The sequence below is a fragment of the Stegostoma tigrinum genome, chromosome 31 (assembly GCF_030684315.1).
Source record: "Stegostoma tigrinum isolate sSteTig4 chromosome 31, sSteTig4.hap1, whole genome shotgun sequence".
In the NCBI taxonomy this organism is placed as follows: Eukaryota; Metazoa; Chordata; class Chondrichthyes; order Orectolobiformes; family Stegostomatidae; genus Stegostoma; species Stegostoma tigrinum.
In genome coordinates, this window is record NC_081384.1 from 35,317,062 (window position 1) to 35,332,712 (window position 15,651).

Sequence of the window (15,651 nt, forward strand, 5' to 3'; positions counted from 1 at the left end):
CTCTCTGATGAAGGGTCTAGGCCCGAAACGTCAGGATGAAAATGTTCACAAATGTTAGCACCTGGCACCAAATAAAATTGTTTGATTTCTGTTATTAAGAATATTGTAAGGATGTTTCTAAGAATGAAGAGAAGATAGAAACAGTGGATGCACTTTGTTTTGGAAACTTGGAACAGTCTGTGTAAAGAGAGCTGTACTATCTTTCAAAGTTCATTTGGTTTGGCAGCTGGAAGATTTGTGTCTAAGTGCTAGTAATTAAGAATTAGTAATAATTTCTGTTGGAAAATTTTATTGATAAAGGGAATCTGTAGGATCAGAGTGATAGTGACCTTCAGCAGATGTAGCTGAGATAAAGGTTAAAACACATTAAAAGGGAACAGATCCCATTCAGTGAGGTGGCCGATGGTCAGATGAGGCAGCACAGAAGACAGTCACAACAGGCTCTGTGCAGCAAATTGCCACAGGAAAGGTGTAATTGCATCTTGTGAAGAGGAAAGTATGGTACTTTCACATTGCACTCAGAATAACCTCATAAAATATACCACAGAAATGCACACCACGGAAGAGAGTTCTCTGTTGTAGATGATGGGAAGATGTTAGCCCATGGTGGAAAGGAATTAGAAGAGATGTCGCAAAATACTGTCAGTAATGCGTCCTCATTGACTTGGTTAGGCTAGTCCAGGTCTGCATCTCATATCAAACTGGCCACAGGAACAGTTACAAATAGACTTCACAGCTGCCCTCTCACTGAGTCAGACAGAAACACCTAACTGGTTGTGACAGACTAATTCAGAGGTTGGGTGAAGCCTACACAACACAAGGCTGTGAAATGAGAAATGTATAAACAATGATGGACGAGGTAACCCCAAGATGGGGAGTACCACTACAGATGGATTCAGATCAGGGAACACATTTTATAGTATAACTGACTAAACATAAGGAATGATTAAGGTGCAAAAATAATTCAGGAGACGCATAGATTTTTGACCTTCATTGCTTGGAGTTTAAAAGTAGAGAAATTTTATTACAACACAACAGTGTTTGGGAGGCTATATAAGGAGTACTGAGTACAGTTTTGACCTCTTAGTTAAAAAAGATACACTGGCATTAAAGTCAGTTCAAAAAAGATTCAATAGGCTCATTCCTGCAATAAAGGGATCAACTTATTGAGAAAATCTAAACAAGTTAGACTTTTACTCATGAAAGTTTAGAAGAATGATGAATATTCTCTTGACATAGACAAGATTTTGAAGGAATTTGAAACAGTAACTGTTTGCACATTTGGAAGAATCTTACCTAGAGGACAATTATTTTAAACTGAGGGAATTTCTTCTCTCAGACAGCAGTGAATGTCTAGAATTCTCTACCCAAAGAGCCGTGGAGTGTAGATTATTGAAATTATTCAAAGAGGTGATGGACAGAGCTTTGAAATATTGAGGATTTGCAACCTCGGGCCAACTTCATAGGGGTTGAATGACATACTACTGCCTCTGGATTTTATGTTTATAGGAAGTTTGCAAACAGCTGGGAATCAAAAAAAATTTCAGGCCCCTCCCACTGCAGAGCTTAGTTATGGCAGAGTCAATGTACAGGACATTAAATAGAGAATCAGGGAAAGCCATCCAGAAGATGACACAGGGACAGGCAGGTCTGTTGCTCAGTACCCTGATGGGAGTTAGAGCAATACTGAGTGGATTAATTGGATCAACTCCATTTGAGTTAATGACAGGAATGGAAATGAGATTGCCAGGGGATATTGTGACTGGTAACAAGGAAGTAGGACTCACAAGTGAATGAATAATGAGAAAGTTATGCATGTACCTACATGGGCTGAGACTAGAAATTCTGAATCAGCTGATCACATTGGACAGGAAAGTTGTGGCAGGGCAAGCTATCCAGTGTAGGAGATAAGGTCATAGTGAAGGTCATGTTGGAGAAGCTTGGATTTGCACTACCATGGTTAGTTGAACCATTCTACCTATGGCAGTGGCATGTCTTGTGGGGATAGAGCTTTCCGAGTAGCTATCAACAATCAGATGATTCTACAAAAGTAACTTGTGTGGCTTGTCTTCACTGGCAATGCACTCAACTCCAACGGACTGAAGCTGAGGGTGGACTGCATGCCACAGTGGCCCCAGAGGTAAGGACAGCGACATTGGGAATGAAAGCAAGACTGGTGGATACACTCCCAGATCAACAAACTTACCACAAATGTGAAAACAATAAGACACAATACCCCTGCATAGTACAAAGGGGATTAAAAACTCCAGAAAATAGAGCAGTGTTTGTAAAGGATGATAAATGTTCATAGGATAATGTTCACCATGAGCGAATAGCAAACATCTCCAATATAGGTTCATAAGGGTGGGATACCCGATTGTATAACTAATGCTCGCTTGTTTAATCTGTCACAGCACAGAGACCTTGGGATGACCAGCTGTCAGCTTAGGGGTTTAACACGTACATATGAGATTAGACATACTATGCTAGACATGATGATATGTGCAATGTGAAAGAACATAATATTCAGCAATATGCAGTGAGGGTGGTGGGAAATATCAAAAATATTAGTTTAGATAGACATAGTGAAGTAGCCTCTTCAGTAGAATAACTTCATCTTATGTATAGAAGAGATTACAATAGGATCTTGATTAATTGGGCCAATGAACTGAGTAGCGGCAGACAGAGTTTAATTTGGAGGTCTTGCGTTTTGGTAAGACGGGTAGGATTTATATAGTCGGATCATAGATACTGTTGTTGAACAGACAGACCTAGGGGTTCAGGTATATTGTTCTTTGAGGGTTGTATCACAGGTAGAAAGGGTGGTTAGGAGGCATTTAACATGCTTGTCTTCACTGCTCAAACCATTGAGAATACCAGTTGGGATGTCATGTTGAGGTTGTACAGGATGTTCGTGAGGCCAATCTTAGAGTATTGTGTGCAGTTCTGGTTGCACTGTTATAGGAAGGATATTATTAAACAGGAGAAAGTTCAGAAAAGATTTCATAGAATCCCTAGTGTGGAAACAGGCCCTACAGCCCAATAAGTCCATACTGATCCTCAGAGCACCCCACCCAGACCCATCCCCCTATAACCCACCTACTCTACACATCCCTATGGGCAATTTAGCATGGTCAATCCACCTAGCCTGCACATCTTTGGGCTGTGGGAGGAAACCGGAGCACCCAGAGGAAATCCATGCAACACGGGGAGAATGTGCAAACTCCTCAAGCAGTCACTTGAGGATGGAATCAAACGCTGGTCCCTGGTGCTGTGGGGCAGCAGTGCTAACTGCTGTGCCAAGATTTACCAAGATGTTACCAAAACTGGAGAGTTTGAGTTATGAGGAGAAGCTGCATAGACTGGGACTTTTCTCCCTGGAGCACCAGCAGTTGAAGGGTAACCTTTTACAGGGTTATAAAATCATGAGGGGCATTCGGTAAGGTGAACAGCAAAAGTCTTTTCATTAGGAGGCATATTTTTAAGGTGAGAGGAGAAAGATTAAAAGGGGCCTGAGGGGCAACTTTTTTACTCAGAGGACAGTGCCTGTATGGAATGAGCTGCCAGAGAAACTGGTGGAGGCTGGTACAAGTACAACATTTAAAAGGCATTTGGATGGGTATACGAATATGAAGGTTTCGAGATACATGGGCCAATCACAGGCAAATGAGACGGGATTAGTTTGGGAACATGGTCTGCATGCACAAGTTGAACCGAGGCGGTAAGGGTGTGGAACGCCCTCCCTGCCAATGTAGTTAACGCAGCCACATTAGGGGCATTTAAATAGGCCTTGGATCAGCATATGGATGATGATGGGATAGTGTAGGGGGATGGGCTTAGATTAGTTCACATGTCGGCACAATATCGAGGGCCGAAGGGCCTGTTCTGCGCTGTATTGTTCGATGTTCTTTGTTTCCATGATGTTCGTGTTTACTGACGGAAAAGATTTTGAAACAAAAAACACCCTTTTACTTCACTAATCAGAGTTTCTGCAAAGGCAGGTATAACAGGCAGACTCCTTCATTACCATTTTACTAACATATCCACCGTTTTCTCTTATTTGTATCTGTCACACTAGTTCAGCTTCAACAGCCACATACGCCCACTTCCCTCTCAACGGCACTAGCGAGTCTTCCTTTATCCCTGCAAGCCATCGCAGCCAACTCCGGAGGACTTCCCGGTCCTCCACTATCCCAGCATGCTTTGGGGTTCCATCATGGCAGCCTTCTTTCAGAGGCCACGGTTTGGGAATCGGTATCTGACCGACCCGGGCAACGTTTTTCAGCATAATGCCTGGTAAGAATGTGCGACACATGGACACGTCCTTCAAAAGAGGACCCTTCTTGCGCTGACTAAGCTTTTATTGTCATCAGTTCTCCCACAAGTACACCTTGCATTCGCTGCAACCTTTCTTGATGAGTTCAAGAGTAGAATGTTCAGATCTTCATTTACTTCTCCACTTGTTTTCATGCTGAAGGCTGTATGAAGTTCAGCGCCATCCCGCTCATGTGCATAACATTCCACTTCCCCAACTTGAGCACATAGAACAGCACAGCATAGTACAGGGCCTTCAACCCACGATGTTGTGCCGACCTATTATGCTAGAAAGATCAAACTATGCTGCAATACCCTACGTTATACTACCATCCATGTACCTATCCAAGAGTCACTTAAAAATCTCTAAATTATCTGACTCCACTATCACTGCTGGTAGCACATTCCACATGCCCACCAATTTCTGTGTGAAGAACCTACTTCTGACATCTCCCCTATACCTTCCTCCAATCACCTTAAAATTCTGCCCCCTTGTAATAATCATTTACGCACTGGGGAAAAAGCCTCTGACTATCCACTCTATCTATGCCTGTCGTCATCTTGTACACCTCTGTCAAGTCACCTCTCAACCTTCTTCGCTCCAATGAAAAAAGCCCCAGCTCCCTCAGCCTTTCCTCATAAGACCAGCCCTCCAGTCCAGGCAGCATCCTGGTAAATTTCCTCTGCACCCTCTCTGTAGCTTGCACATCCTTCCTATAATGAGGCGACCAGAACTGAATACAATAGTCCAAATGTGGACTAACAAGGGTTTTATAGAGTTCCAGCATAACCTTGCGCCCTTAAACTCAATCCTCCTGCCAGTGAAAGCCAACACATCATACGGCTTCTTTACTTGGGTAACAACTTTCAGGGATCTGTGAACGTGGATTCGAAGATCCCTCTGTTCCTCCACACTACCAAGAATCCTGCCATTAACCCTGTATTCTGCATTCAAATTTGAGCTTCCAAAATGAATCACTTCGCACTTTTCTGGGTGGCATCCCATCTGCCGTTTCTTTGCCCAGCTCTGCATCCTGTCAATGTCTTGTTGCAACCTACACAGTCCTCCTCGCTATCCACAATTCCACCAACCTTCCTATCATCGGGAAACTTACTAACCTACGCTTGCACTTCCTCATCAGAGTCATTTATAAAGATCACAAACAGCAGAGGTCCCAGAACAGATCCCTGCGGAACACCACTGGTCACTGACCTCCAGCTGAATACTTGTGATCTACTACCACCCTCTGTCTTCTATTGAACAACAGTTTTGTATGCAGACAGCCAAATTTCTCTAAATCCTATGTCTCCTTGATTTCTGAATGAGCCTACCATGGAGAACCTTGTCAAATGCCTTGCTAAAATCTGTATGCACCACATCCACTGCTCTGCCTTCATCAATGTGTTTTGTCACATCCTCAAAGAATTCATTAAGGCTTGTGAGGCATGACCGACGCCCCCCCCCCCCCCCCCCCCCCCCGCTTCAAAGCCATGCTGACTATTTCTAATCAAGCTGTGCTTTTCCAAATAGTCATAAATACTATCTCTCAAAATCTTCTCCAATAATTTGCCCACCACAGAAGTATGACTGTCTGGTCTGTAACCAATGTTTCACCCTAATTACACTCCACATAAAAATTTTCAACATCTTTTTGGGAATTGAGACAGTGTAATCAGCCAGTTATAGAAGTCTGATTGTTCTTTTACTGTCAGTATTCTATCACAGAGTTAAGCATGTTGTATTGATCAGTGCTACATGGAGAAGTTGCAGGGTCCCTTCATGAAGGACATTAGTGGTATTTTTGCCTCAATCCAGTGCCATAATACTGTTTCCAATAGACAGGCATGCTGGATCGAATTGCTTTCCTTTTCTCCTGTTACATAGGGATAATGTGGAATGGTCTGAAGAACAAGAGGCTGCAGCCAGGAAAAAAGTTGAGGAAAACTGTACCCAGCTGGTATCTCCAGATAAACAAGGTGAGTAAAACACAGGAACTTTCTTTTCACAAGCCAGCACCAGTTCAAGGAAAGGCCTGAAAAATTCTAATCAGGAAAATAAATATATTTATTGCTCCATATACAGTGGGCAAGTTAAACACTCCATTTTTCATCTCTGCTTACAAATGAACTCAGTCTTTCCAGAATTGGGAAATTTATTTGATACTCACTCAAAGAAGTCATATCATATTCATTATGCCTTAATCAGCTGACACAGTTGTCAGTGAGGTTGTTGACTTGTTCACCGAGCTGGCTTGTTTTTGTTCAGAAGTTTTATCACCAATCTAGGCAACATCATCAGTGGAGCCTCTGATGAAACTATGTTATTTTACTCCGCTTGGAATTTACACGGTCCAGTCCATTATAGAGAGTGCTGTCATTTCCGGTTTTAATCTGTATGGGTTTGCGTATGGGATCCAATTTTATATGTTTGTTGATGGAGGTATGGGTGGAGAACCATCGCTCTAGGAATTCCCTTGCGTGTCTATGTTTGGCTTGGAAGACAATGTAATACACAGAATGTCAAAAACACGAGCATACCTGGTGCAAACTGTGGGAGTGATCATTAGCATATTTTAAAATCACTACTCACTAACAGCCTTAAATCAGTGACGTGATGTGCAGAGTGACATTATGTATCCAATTAATCAGCAGTCAATTTCTAAAGGATGAGGAGATTTATGAGGCAGATTAGATGATTTTATACAACTTTCAAAGAAAATTCCATGTCCACTTCTCAAGAATGACAAAAGTTGTGCAATTAGTGCATAGATCTTCACATTTCATTTTGGACAATGTGTTAAAACTGGCCTTTTTGTAAGTTTTCTAACATTTACCAATAGTGGTGTTCCACGGGGATAGGACTGGGCCCACTTTTATCATATATATATATATAAGTGACTTGAATGACTATATAGAAGGCATGGTTAGTATGTTTACAGGTGACACCAAAATTGGTGGTATGGTGAACAGTGGAGGTTACCTAAGATTACAAAGAGATCATGATCAATGGGTTCAGAAGTGGCAGGAGGAGTTTAATTTGGAAAAATATGAGGTATTGCATTTTGATAAAACAGACGAAGGGAGGACTTATACAGTTAATGGTAGGATCTTGGTTGGGGTTGGAGAACAGAAAGAGCTAGGGATTCAGGTACATACTTATTTGAAATTTGCATCACAGGTGGACGGAGTGGTTAAGAAGCATTTAGCACTTCCCTTTGTTGAGTATAGGAGTTGGAAATGTGTTGTTGAGGTTGTACAGGACATTGGTGAGGCCTGTTCTGGAGAACTGTATGCAGTTGTGGTTGCTGGGTTATTAGGAAAGGATGTTAGTAAATTGGAGAGGGTTCAGAAAAGATTTACCAGGATTTTGCCAGGAATGGATGGTTTGAGTTATAAAAATAGGCTGACCAGAGCATAGAACATTGAGGGGTGACTGAGAGAGCTTTATAACATCATGAAGGGCATAGATAAGGTAAATAGCAAAGGATTTCTGCTTAAGGTGAGGGAGTTCAAACCTAGGGGGCATATTTTTAAGTTGAGAGAAGAAAGATTTAAAAAAGGACATGAGGGGTAATTTTGTTTTGTAAACACAATGTGTGGTTAGTGTGCGGAATGAATTGCCAGAGGAAATGTGGATGCAGATACTACAACATTTAAAAGACATTTGGATAAGTACATGAAGGATATACGCCAAATGCTGGCATGTGAGCACGGTCAGCGTGGACTTGCTACACCGATCTGTTCCAGTGCTGTGTGATTCTATCACTATCTTTCAGTCCCTGTCTGTTTGTGTCTCTGTTTTGCTTTTCTCGACTTCATTAATGGTTAATGTTCCTTCCTTCCTTGATTTTAATCAAGATCTAGTAGATAGACCACTATCCAATCACCTTTTTCCCCAGGATCAGAAAGATTTGGAACGCTATTTCTTTCAGTGTTAGCCAGGAAAGCTTTGTAACTGAGGTCAACAGTGCTTTTCAGGAGACATTTCAAATGTAGTCCTTGTAACCTGAAATTGTGAATGTAGCTGTATACTAAAGAGTACTACTGTGATAATGGCTATAGTAACAACAAAGGCTAACCTTTTTTAAATTTGGCTTGCTTTCCAAACAGTGGAGTACGAGACCAAGGCCAACAGTTACTGGAATGATTTTTACAAAATTCACGAGAACAGATTCTTCAAAGATCGTCACTGGCTTTTCACAGAGTTCCCTGAGTTGTTGGATAAGTCCTTCCTGTTGGATAAATCTGGGCCAACTGCAGCAGCATCCGACCATAGCGGAACTGATCCCGGGAGCTGCCTTGAGTGGACTGTCGAAAATGCCTTGCAGTTACCCCAGAATGGTGCAGAAGAGACAGAGCAGAATAATTTGAAAGTTGAGGCTGATGGTATGCAGTACAGTCAGAGAACAGGCAGCCTTGTGGACTTATCATCAGGGAGTATGCCACAGATGCACACTAAGCTGGGTGATACAGAATCACCAGATACAAACTACATAGGATCATCTGCAATATTCAGTATACTTGAGGTAATGTGAGATATTTTGTGATTATTTTAAAGTACATTTCTATCCATTTTTTGTGGGATGTGGGTGTCCTGGCTGGCCAGCATTTCTTGCCTATCTCTAGTTCGTCTTGAGAAGGTGGTGGTGAGCTGCCTTCTTGAACATCTGCAGTCCTACTGCTGTGAGCTGGCCCACAGTGCTATTAAGGAAGGAATTCCAGGATTTTGACCCAGCAACATCAAAGGAACAGTGATGTATTTCCAAGTCAGGATGGTGAGTGACTTGGAGGGGCACTTGGAAGTGGTGGTGTTCCCATATATCTGATGCCCTTGTCCTTTTAGATGGAAGTGGTCGTGGGTTTGGACGGTGCTGTCTCAGGATCTTTGGTGAATTTCTGCAGTGCATCTTGTAGATTGTACACATTGCTGCTACTGAGTGTAAGGGGTGGAAGAAGTGAATGCTTGTGGATATGGTGCAAATCAACCAGGCTGCTTTTTCCTGGATGGTGTCAAGCTTCTTGAATGTTGTTGGGGCTGCACTCATCCAAGCAAATGGGGACTATTCCATCACACTTCTGACTGGTGCCTTGTAGATGGCGACAGGCTTTGAGGAGTCAGGAAGTGAGTTACTTGCTGCAGTATTCCCAGCTTCTGACCTGCTCTTGTAGCCACTCTGTTAATGTGGTGAGTCCAGTTGAGTTTCTGGTCAATGGTAACACCCAGGATGTTGATAATGGGGGATTCAGTTATTGTAACACCATTGAATGTCAAAGGACAGTGGTTAGATTGTCTCTTATTGGTGATGATCATAGCCTGGCTTTCGTGTGGCACGAATGTCTCTTGCCACTAGTCACCCCAAGCCTGGATATTGTCAGGAACTTGTTGCACGTGAACATGGACTGCTTCAGTATCTGAGGAGTCACAAATAGTGCTGAACATTAGCAAACATCCCCACTTTTGACCTTATGATGGAGGGAAGGTCATTGATGAAGCAGCTGAAGATGGTTGGGCCAAGGACACTACCCTGAGGAACTCCTGCAGAGTTGTCCTGGAGCTGAGATGATCGACCTTCCGCATCCATGACCATCTTCCTGTGTGCCAGGTATGACTCCAACCACCGGAGCTTTTGCTCTCTGCTACCCATTGATTCCAGTTTTGCTAGGGGTCCTTGATGCCACACTCAGTTCAATGCAGCCTTGATATCAAGGGCTGTCACTCTCACCTCACATCTGGAATTCAGCTCTTTTGTCTGTGTTTGAATCAAGGCTGTAATGAGGTAAGGAGCTGAGTGGCCCTGGTGGAACCCAAACTGGGCGTCACTGAGCAGGTGCTGCTTGATAGCACTGTTACTGACACCTTCCATCACTTTACTGATTATCGAGCGGAGACTGATGGGGCGGTAATTGACCAGGTTGGATTTCTCCTTTTTGTGTACACGACATACTTGGGCAATTTTCCACATTGTTGGGTAGATACCAGTGTTGTAACTGTACTGGAACAGCTTGGCTAGGGGAGCTGCAAGTTCTGGAGCACAAGTCTTCAGTACTATTGCCGGAATATTGTCAGGGCCTGTAGCCTTTGCAGTATCCAGTGTCTCCAACTGTTTCTTGATATCACGTGGAGTGAATCGAATTGACTGAAGACTGGTATCTGTCATCCTGGGGACCACTGGAGGAGGCCGACATGGATCATCCACTCAGCACTTATGGCTGAAGATTGCTGTGAATGCTTCAGCCTTATTTTTTGCATGAATGTACTGGCCTCTTCCATTATTGAGAATGGGGATATTTCTGGAGGCACCTCCTCCAGTGAGTTGTTTAATTGTCCACCACCTTTCCTGACAGGATGTGGCAGGACTGCAGAGCTTAGATCTTATCTGATGGTTGTTGGATCACTTGCTGCTTTCGCTTTTTGGTGTGCAAGTAGTCCTGTTTGGTTGCTTCACCAGGTTGATACCTCATCATCAGGTAGGTCTGGTGCTGTTCCTGGCACACCCTCCTGCACTCACCGTTGAACCAGGATTGATCCCGTGCCTTGATGGTAATGGTTGACAGAGGGATATGCCAGGCCATGAGGTTACGGATTGCGCTGGAGTACAATTCTGCTGCCGTTGATGGCCCACAGCACGTCATGGGTGCCCATTCTTGAGTTGCTAGATTTGTTTGTAGTGTGTCCCATTAAGCATGGTGATAATGCCACACAACTCAATGGAGGTTGTTCTCATTGTTTTCATTTTCTCTGTCTCCAATTCTTCAAAATGTGACTTCAGACACTTGGAGCAATGTGACCTTAAATTCGGCTTTCTACTTTTAAGACTTCTTTGTCTGCAGTGTGAGACAGCAACTACCCTTCCATAATATACCTCTCAAATAAGAATCAGAATTCACTGTTTGCTGGAAAAATGTCAGATGCTTTGCTGCATAACTTAGCCAGGATCCAGGATAAATCTTGGTTCGACTTATTTATTGGCAGGGTATGTTTTTCCATCATGTAATGTGACAATGATGTTGAAAAATTCATTAGCTCCTGTGACTGATCCATCACTATTAACACCGCGACATGTAAAGCTTTTGCCGAGGCGACCACCACTGTACTTGCAGTCTAACATTTTTGAGTAGATTTATACCTTTCGTTGTGGTTTGTTGGCTCGCCAAGCTGGTTCGTTGTTCCGTAGACATTTCATTACCCTGCTGGCTAAACAGACTACAAGAATCAAGAAAAGACAGATCTTTCAGGAGAAACTAAACAAACTAACCCACCGAAACGGCAACAACAGAGCAGACACCTGGATAAGAAACCTTTCAGATAGGTAACTGACAGACACAGAGAAAGCTGTCCTAATTCGCAGACTCAACTACAGCCACACAGACACCAACAAGACAGATTTTTCAGCCATACTAGAAGCCACACTGAAGACCAATGGTGTCAATGAAGAAACACAACAAGCTATGAGACAAGACAGTGATCCCGACACTGACCAGAAAGAGCGAACCTAACATTCTTAACACATCAGAAAGGAAGGCGCTAGGACTGAAAAAGGACAGAAACATCATAATACTACCAGCAGAGAAAGGCGCATGACGGTAATACTAAATAAACAGGACTACGTCTCCAAGGCACAGACACTACTAGCTGACAAGAACACATACCAACAAGTGCAGACAGACCCAACCCCACAATGGGGCAACAAGATACTCAACACACTCAAGACTCAAACAGACCAGACAAATTGACAAAACAGACTACCCTAAGAATGAAACCTGAAGGAACTAACACCCTGCATTTCTATGGCCTCCCAAAAGTACACAAACTGAAAGTACCCCTCAGACCCATAGTCTCCCTGCCAGGCATGCCTTCACATAGATTAGCCATGAAGTTACAAGGTGGCGAAAGCACCTCATCAGCAAATCACCCCACTCAATCCACTCAGCCCAGGAGTTCCTCAGCTCCATCATAAGGACATAAGAATAGACGACATAGAGACCATGGTATTATTTGACATTACTACACTATTTGTATCGATAGACCTGCCACTAGCAAGAGAAACACTGGCAATGCTACGGAAACAAGAACAAAACCTGAGTGACACCATCTCCATAGACAACATGCTGAAGCTACTGGACCTATGCCTCACTACCCACTTTATCTTTAAAGGCCAAATATATGAACATATCAATGGGACATCCGTGGGATCCCTATCTCCAGACAAATAGCTGAAGCGGTGATCCAGGGACTCAAAAGCATGGCCCTTCTGCTAATCCAGCCAAAACTATGGATATGCTACGTGGACAACACCTTTGAAATTATTGAACAGACCAAACTAGAGGAGACACACGAACTAAACCAACACTCTCACTGGGATTAGATTCACCAAAGAAGAGGAAAAGAACAAACAGCTCCCATTCCAGGACGTCATGGTGGAACACAGGACCCACAGGGAATTCCTAACAAAGGTACACAGGAAAGCCACACACACTGACCAAGTACTGAATTTCAACAGCAACGACCCTAATACCCACAAACGAAGTTGCACAAAAACTCTATTTAAACAGGCAACAACACATTGCAGCAACACAGAACTGCGCCAAAAAGAAGAAGAGTACCTTATTCTAAGACAATGGAAACCCAAAAACCTGGGTCAGAAGATGCCTATTACACAAACAACAACAGAAAGATACTGCATGTCCTGATTCACACATCACGCTACCTTACATCAGGGACACATCTGAACTAATCACAAGACTCCTACAACCGCTGGGCACTGGCTAACACATGAACCACATCAACCCTTCACCAACTGCTAACCCGAACCAAAGACCCATAACCCATTATGAACAAGACCAATATCATATGCAAGATTCCCTGCAATGACTGTGACAAACATTACATTGGACAAACAGGAAGAAAATTACCCACAAGAGTACACGAACATAAACTAGCAACAAAAAGACATGACCAATGTTCACTCATTTCCATCCATCATAAGGAAAATCACCAGTTTGATTGGGACAACACCAGGATCCTGGGACAGGCCCAGCAAAGACAAGCATGGGAGTTCTAGAGGCCTGGCTCTGCACTGAGAAGGCCATCAACAACATAGAGCTAAACCCTATATATACTCCACTGCGAAGGAAAACCAGCACTGAGGTAACCCAGCTCAACGGATACCTGAGTTTAAATAACGGGCAGGAAAACAACAGCGCATCACCAGAGGCTGCACTGATGATTTTACCCAGCGGGGTAATGAAATGTCTGCGGAACAATGGACTAGCTCGGTGAACCAACCAACCAACCACACAACATATAATTGCAGTTTTTGAAACTTATACTAAAAGCAGGTGTAGTGGCAGGAATAGCAGCTCAAAGTTGAAAAAGAGTAACTGGAACGTTAGAAAAGACTGTTTCTGATAAAGAAAAAAGGTACAGCATATCAAATGCAAAAGAACCAATTCTGAAGAAGATATTTTAAACTCCTCCATAAACTGAGGGAGTACTGCATTATCAGAGATGCCACCTTTCAGATGAGGTGTTGATTGACCCAAGGCCCCAAGTGCCCCCCGCAGTGGATGTGGATTATCTTGTGGTGCAATTTAGAGTTTTCCCTGGTGACCTGTCATCACCAAAATAGGTTATCTGGTCACAGTTGTATAGTAGTTTATGGGAGCTGCTGTGTGCAAATTGATCACTGTATTAATGTACTGGGGAGGCAATGGCAGAGTGGTAATGCCACTGGACTAGAGATCCAGAGTCCCAGGCTAATCTTATGGGGACGTGGGTTTGAATCCTAACATGACAGATTGTGAAATTTGAATTCAGATTTACAAAAAGCCAGCATGATGGTGACCATTAAACCATTGTCGATTACAGTAAAAATCCAGAGATAGTATGAACTGCGGATGCTGGAGAATCTGAGATAACAAGGCGTAGAGCTGGCTGAACACAGCAGGCCAAGCACCATCAGAGGAGCTAGAAAGCTGACGTTTCGGGCCTTCCTGCTCCTTTGATCTGCTTGGCCTGCTGTGTTCATCCAGCTCGACATAAATGTAAAAATCCATCTGGTTTTCCTTCCTTTTATTAAAAGGAAGCTGCCATCCTAATTTGGTTTGAATACATGTGATTCCAGATCCACAGAAATGTGGTTGACTTGTAAATGGCCTCTGGGCAACTAAGAAGGCAATAAATGCCCACATCACATGGGGAAAAAAATTGCCTCTAAAGCACTTTTGGACATGTTGAGATCATGAAGGATATAAATATAAATACAAGGTCCTTCTGTCGTGAAGTATTCAAGCAATGAAAGAAACAAGATAAACACCTGTATGTTTAACGTAATCATTGATTTCAGCTACACATGGGCACATGTTCAACTTCGAGAGCGAAGGAGGGTGAAGTGCAGTTTTAACTACAGAAAACTGCTTATTAACAGGCACCTATGGGAACAGGAGTGTGCCAGCTGAAAGAATATGATGGTTGATCAAGAGGTCCACATAGTCAATGTAAAAAGAAACACACTAAGTAATAGAAATGTAATGCAGGGGGCATACACATCACTTTTTTTTAAACAGCATAAATCACTTAAAGAGTAATGCAACTTTGTCTTGAATAAAACTTAGCAGCGGAAAGCCGTCTTACTTACACCCTCAACTGACTACTTGGACATTACGGAGATCGCGATAATACCATAAACCTCTGGTAGTTCAGGTATATAATTATTTCCCTGTTTATCAAGAGTGCAGGCTAAAACAATCTATATAGACTGTAGTGAGCAGGTTGATTTGTCTCAGTTGATTGGAGAGAGTTGGATAAGTTGGAGAAATATTTCCTAACTTTCAAGTATAATGTACTATATTTCTAAAGTAGAAAGATTGTTGGATGATTTGTCATGGTCATCTCTAGTCCATCAGCTTTATGTTCCGTTGTAGCACTGAGTTAATAACTCTAAGCTAGAGCAACAGTTTGGTTACCACACTAACTGAGCATTGAACTTGTCTTGTGTAAGGAAATATTAGTTTGGGCTCCTGCCCATCAATATCAATTGGCCTCCACTCGAAATGTGGACGGGATTTCATCTGGCTCCAAGCATGGTGAAAGAATTCCTCAGACACACTCTACCCCTTGTGTGAGGGATGATGGCCCAGCCCAGCCAGTGCCTGTGTCATTTCACCTCAATATATTGCCTCCTAGAGGAATGACTGAAACACCAAACAATTGAGTTAGTCCCTTGTTGAAAATCAGTGTCAAGCCATGTGGCTTCAGTAGGAATGTAAAGGGATCAAAAAATCTTATTACAGTCCCTTAGCCTGAAAATTATCATTAGCATTGCAACCTTTGATACT

At 42.9% G+C, this 15,651-nt stretch overlaps 1 protein-coding gene across 1 annotated transcript in view; it reads left to right on the forward strand.

The window, feature by feature from the left end:
- The first annotated feature begins 4,176 nt into the window (after nt 1–4,176).
- mettl2a (methyltransferase 2A, methylcytidine) overlaps nt 4,177–15,651 on the forward strand; it is a 49,766-nt gene continuing 38,291 nt past the window's right edge. Inside the window, exons 1-3 of the mRNA XM_048560645.2 lie at nt 4,177–4,296; nt 6,200–6,291; nt 8,425–8,840. Coding sequence (XP_048416602.2) covers nt 4,199–4,296; nt 6,200–6,291; nt 8,425–8,840 — 606 coding nt within the window. The 5' untranslated portion in view covers nt 4,177–4,198. The remainder of the gene's footprint in view (nt 4,297–6,199; nt 6,292–8,424; nt 8,841–15,651) is intronic.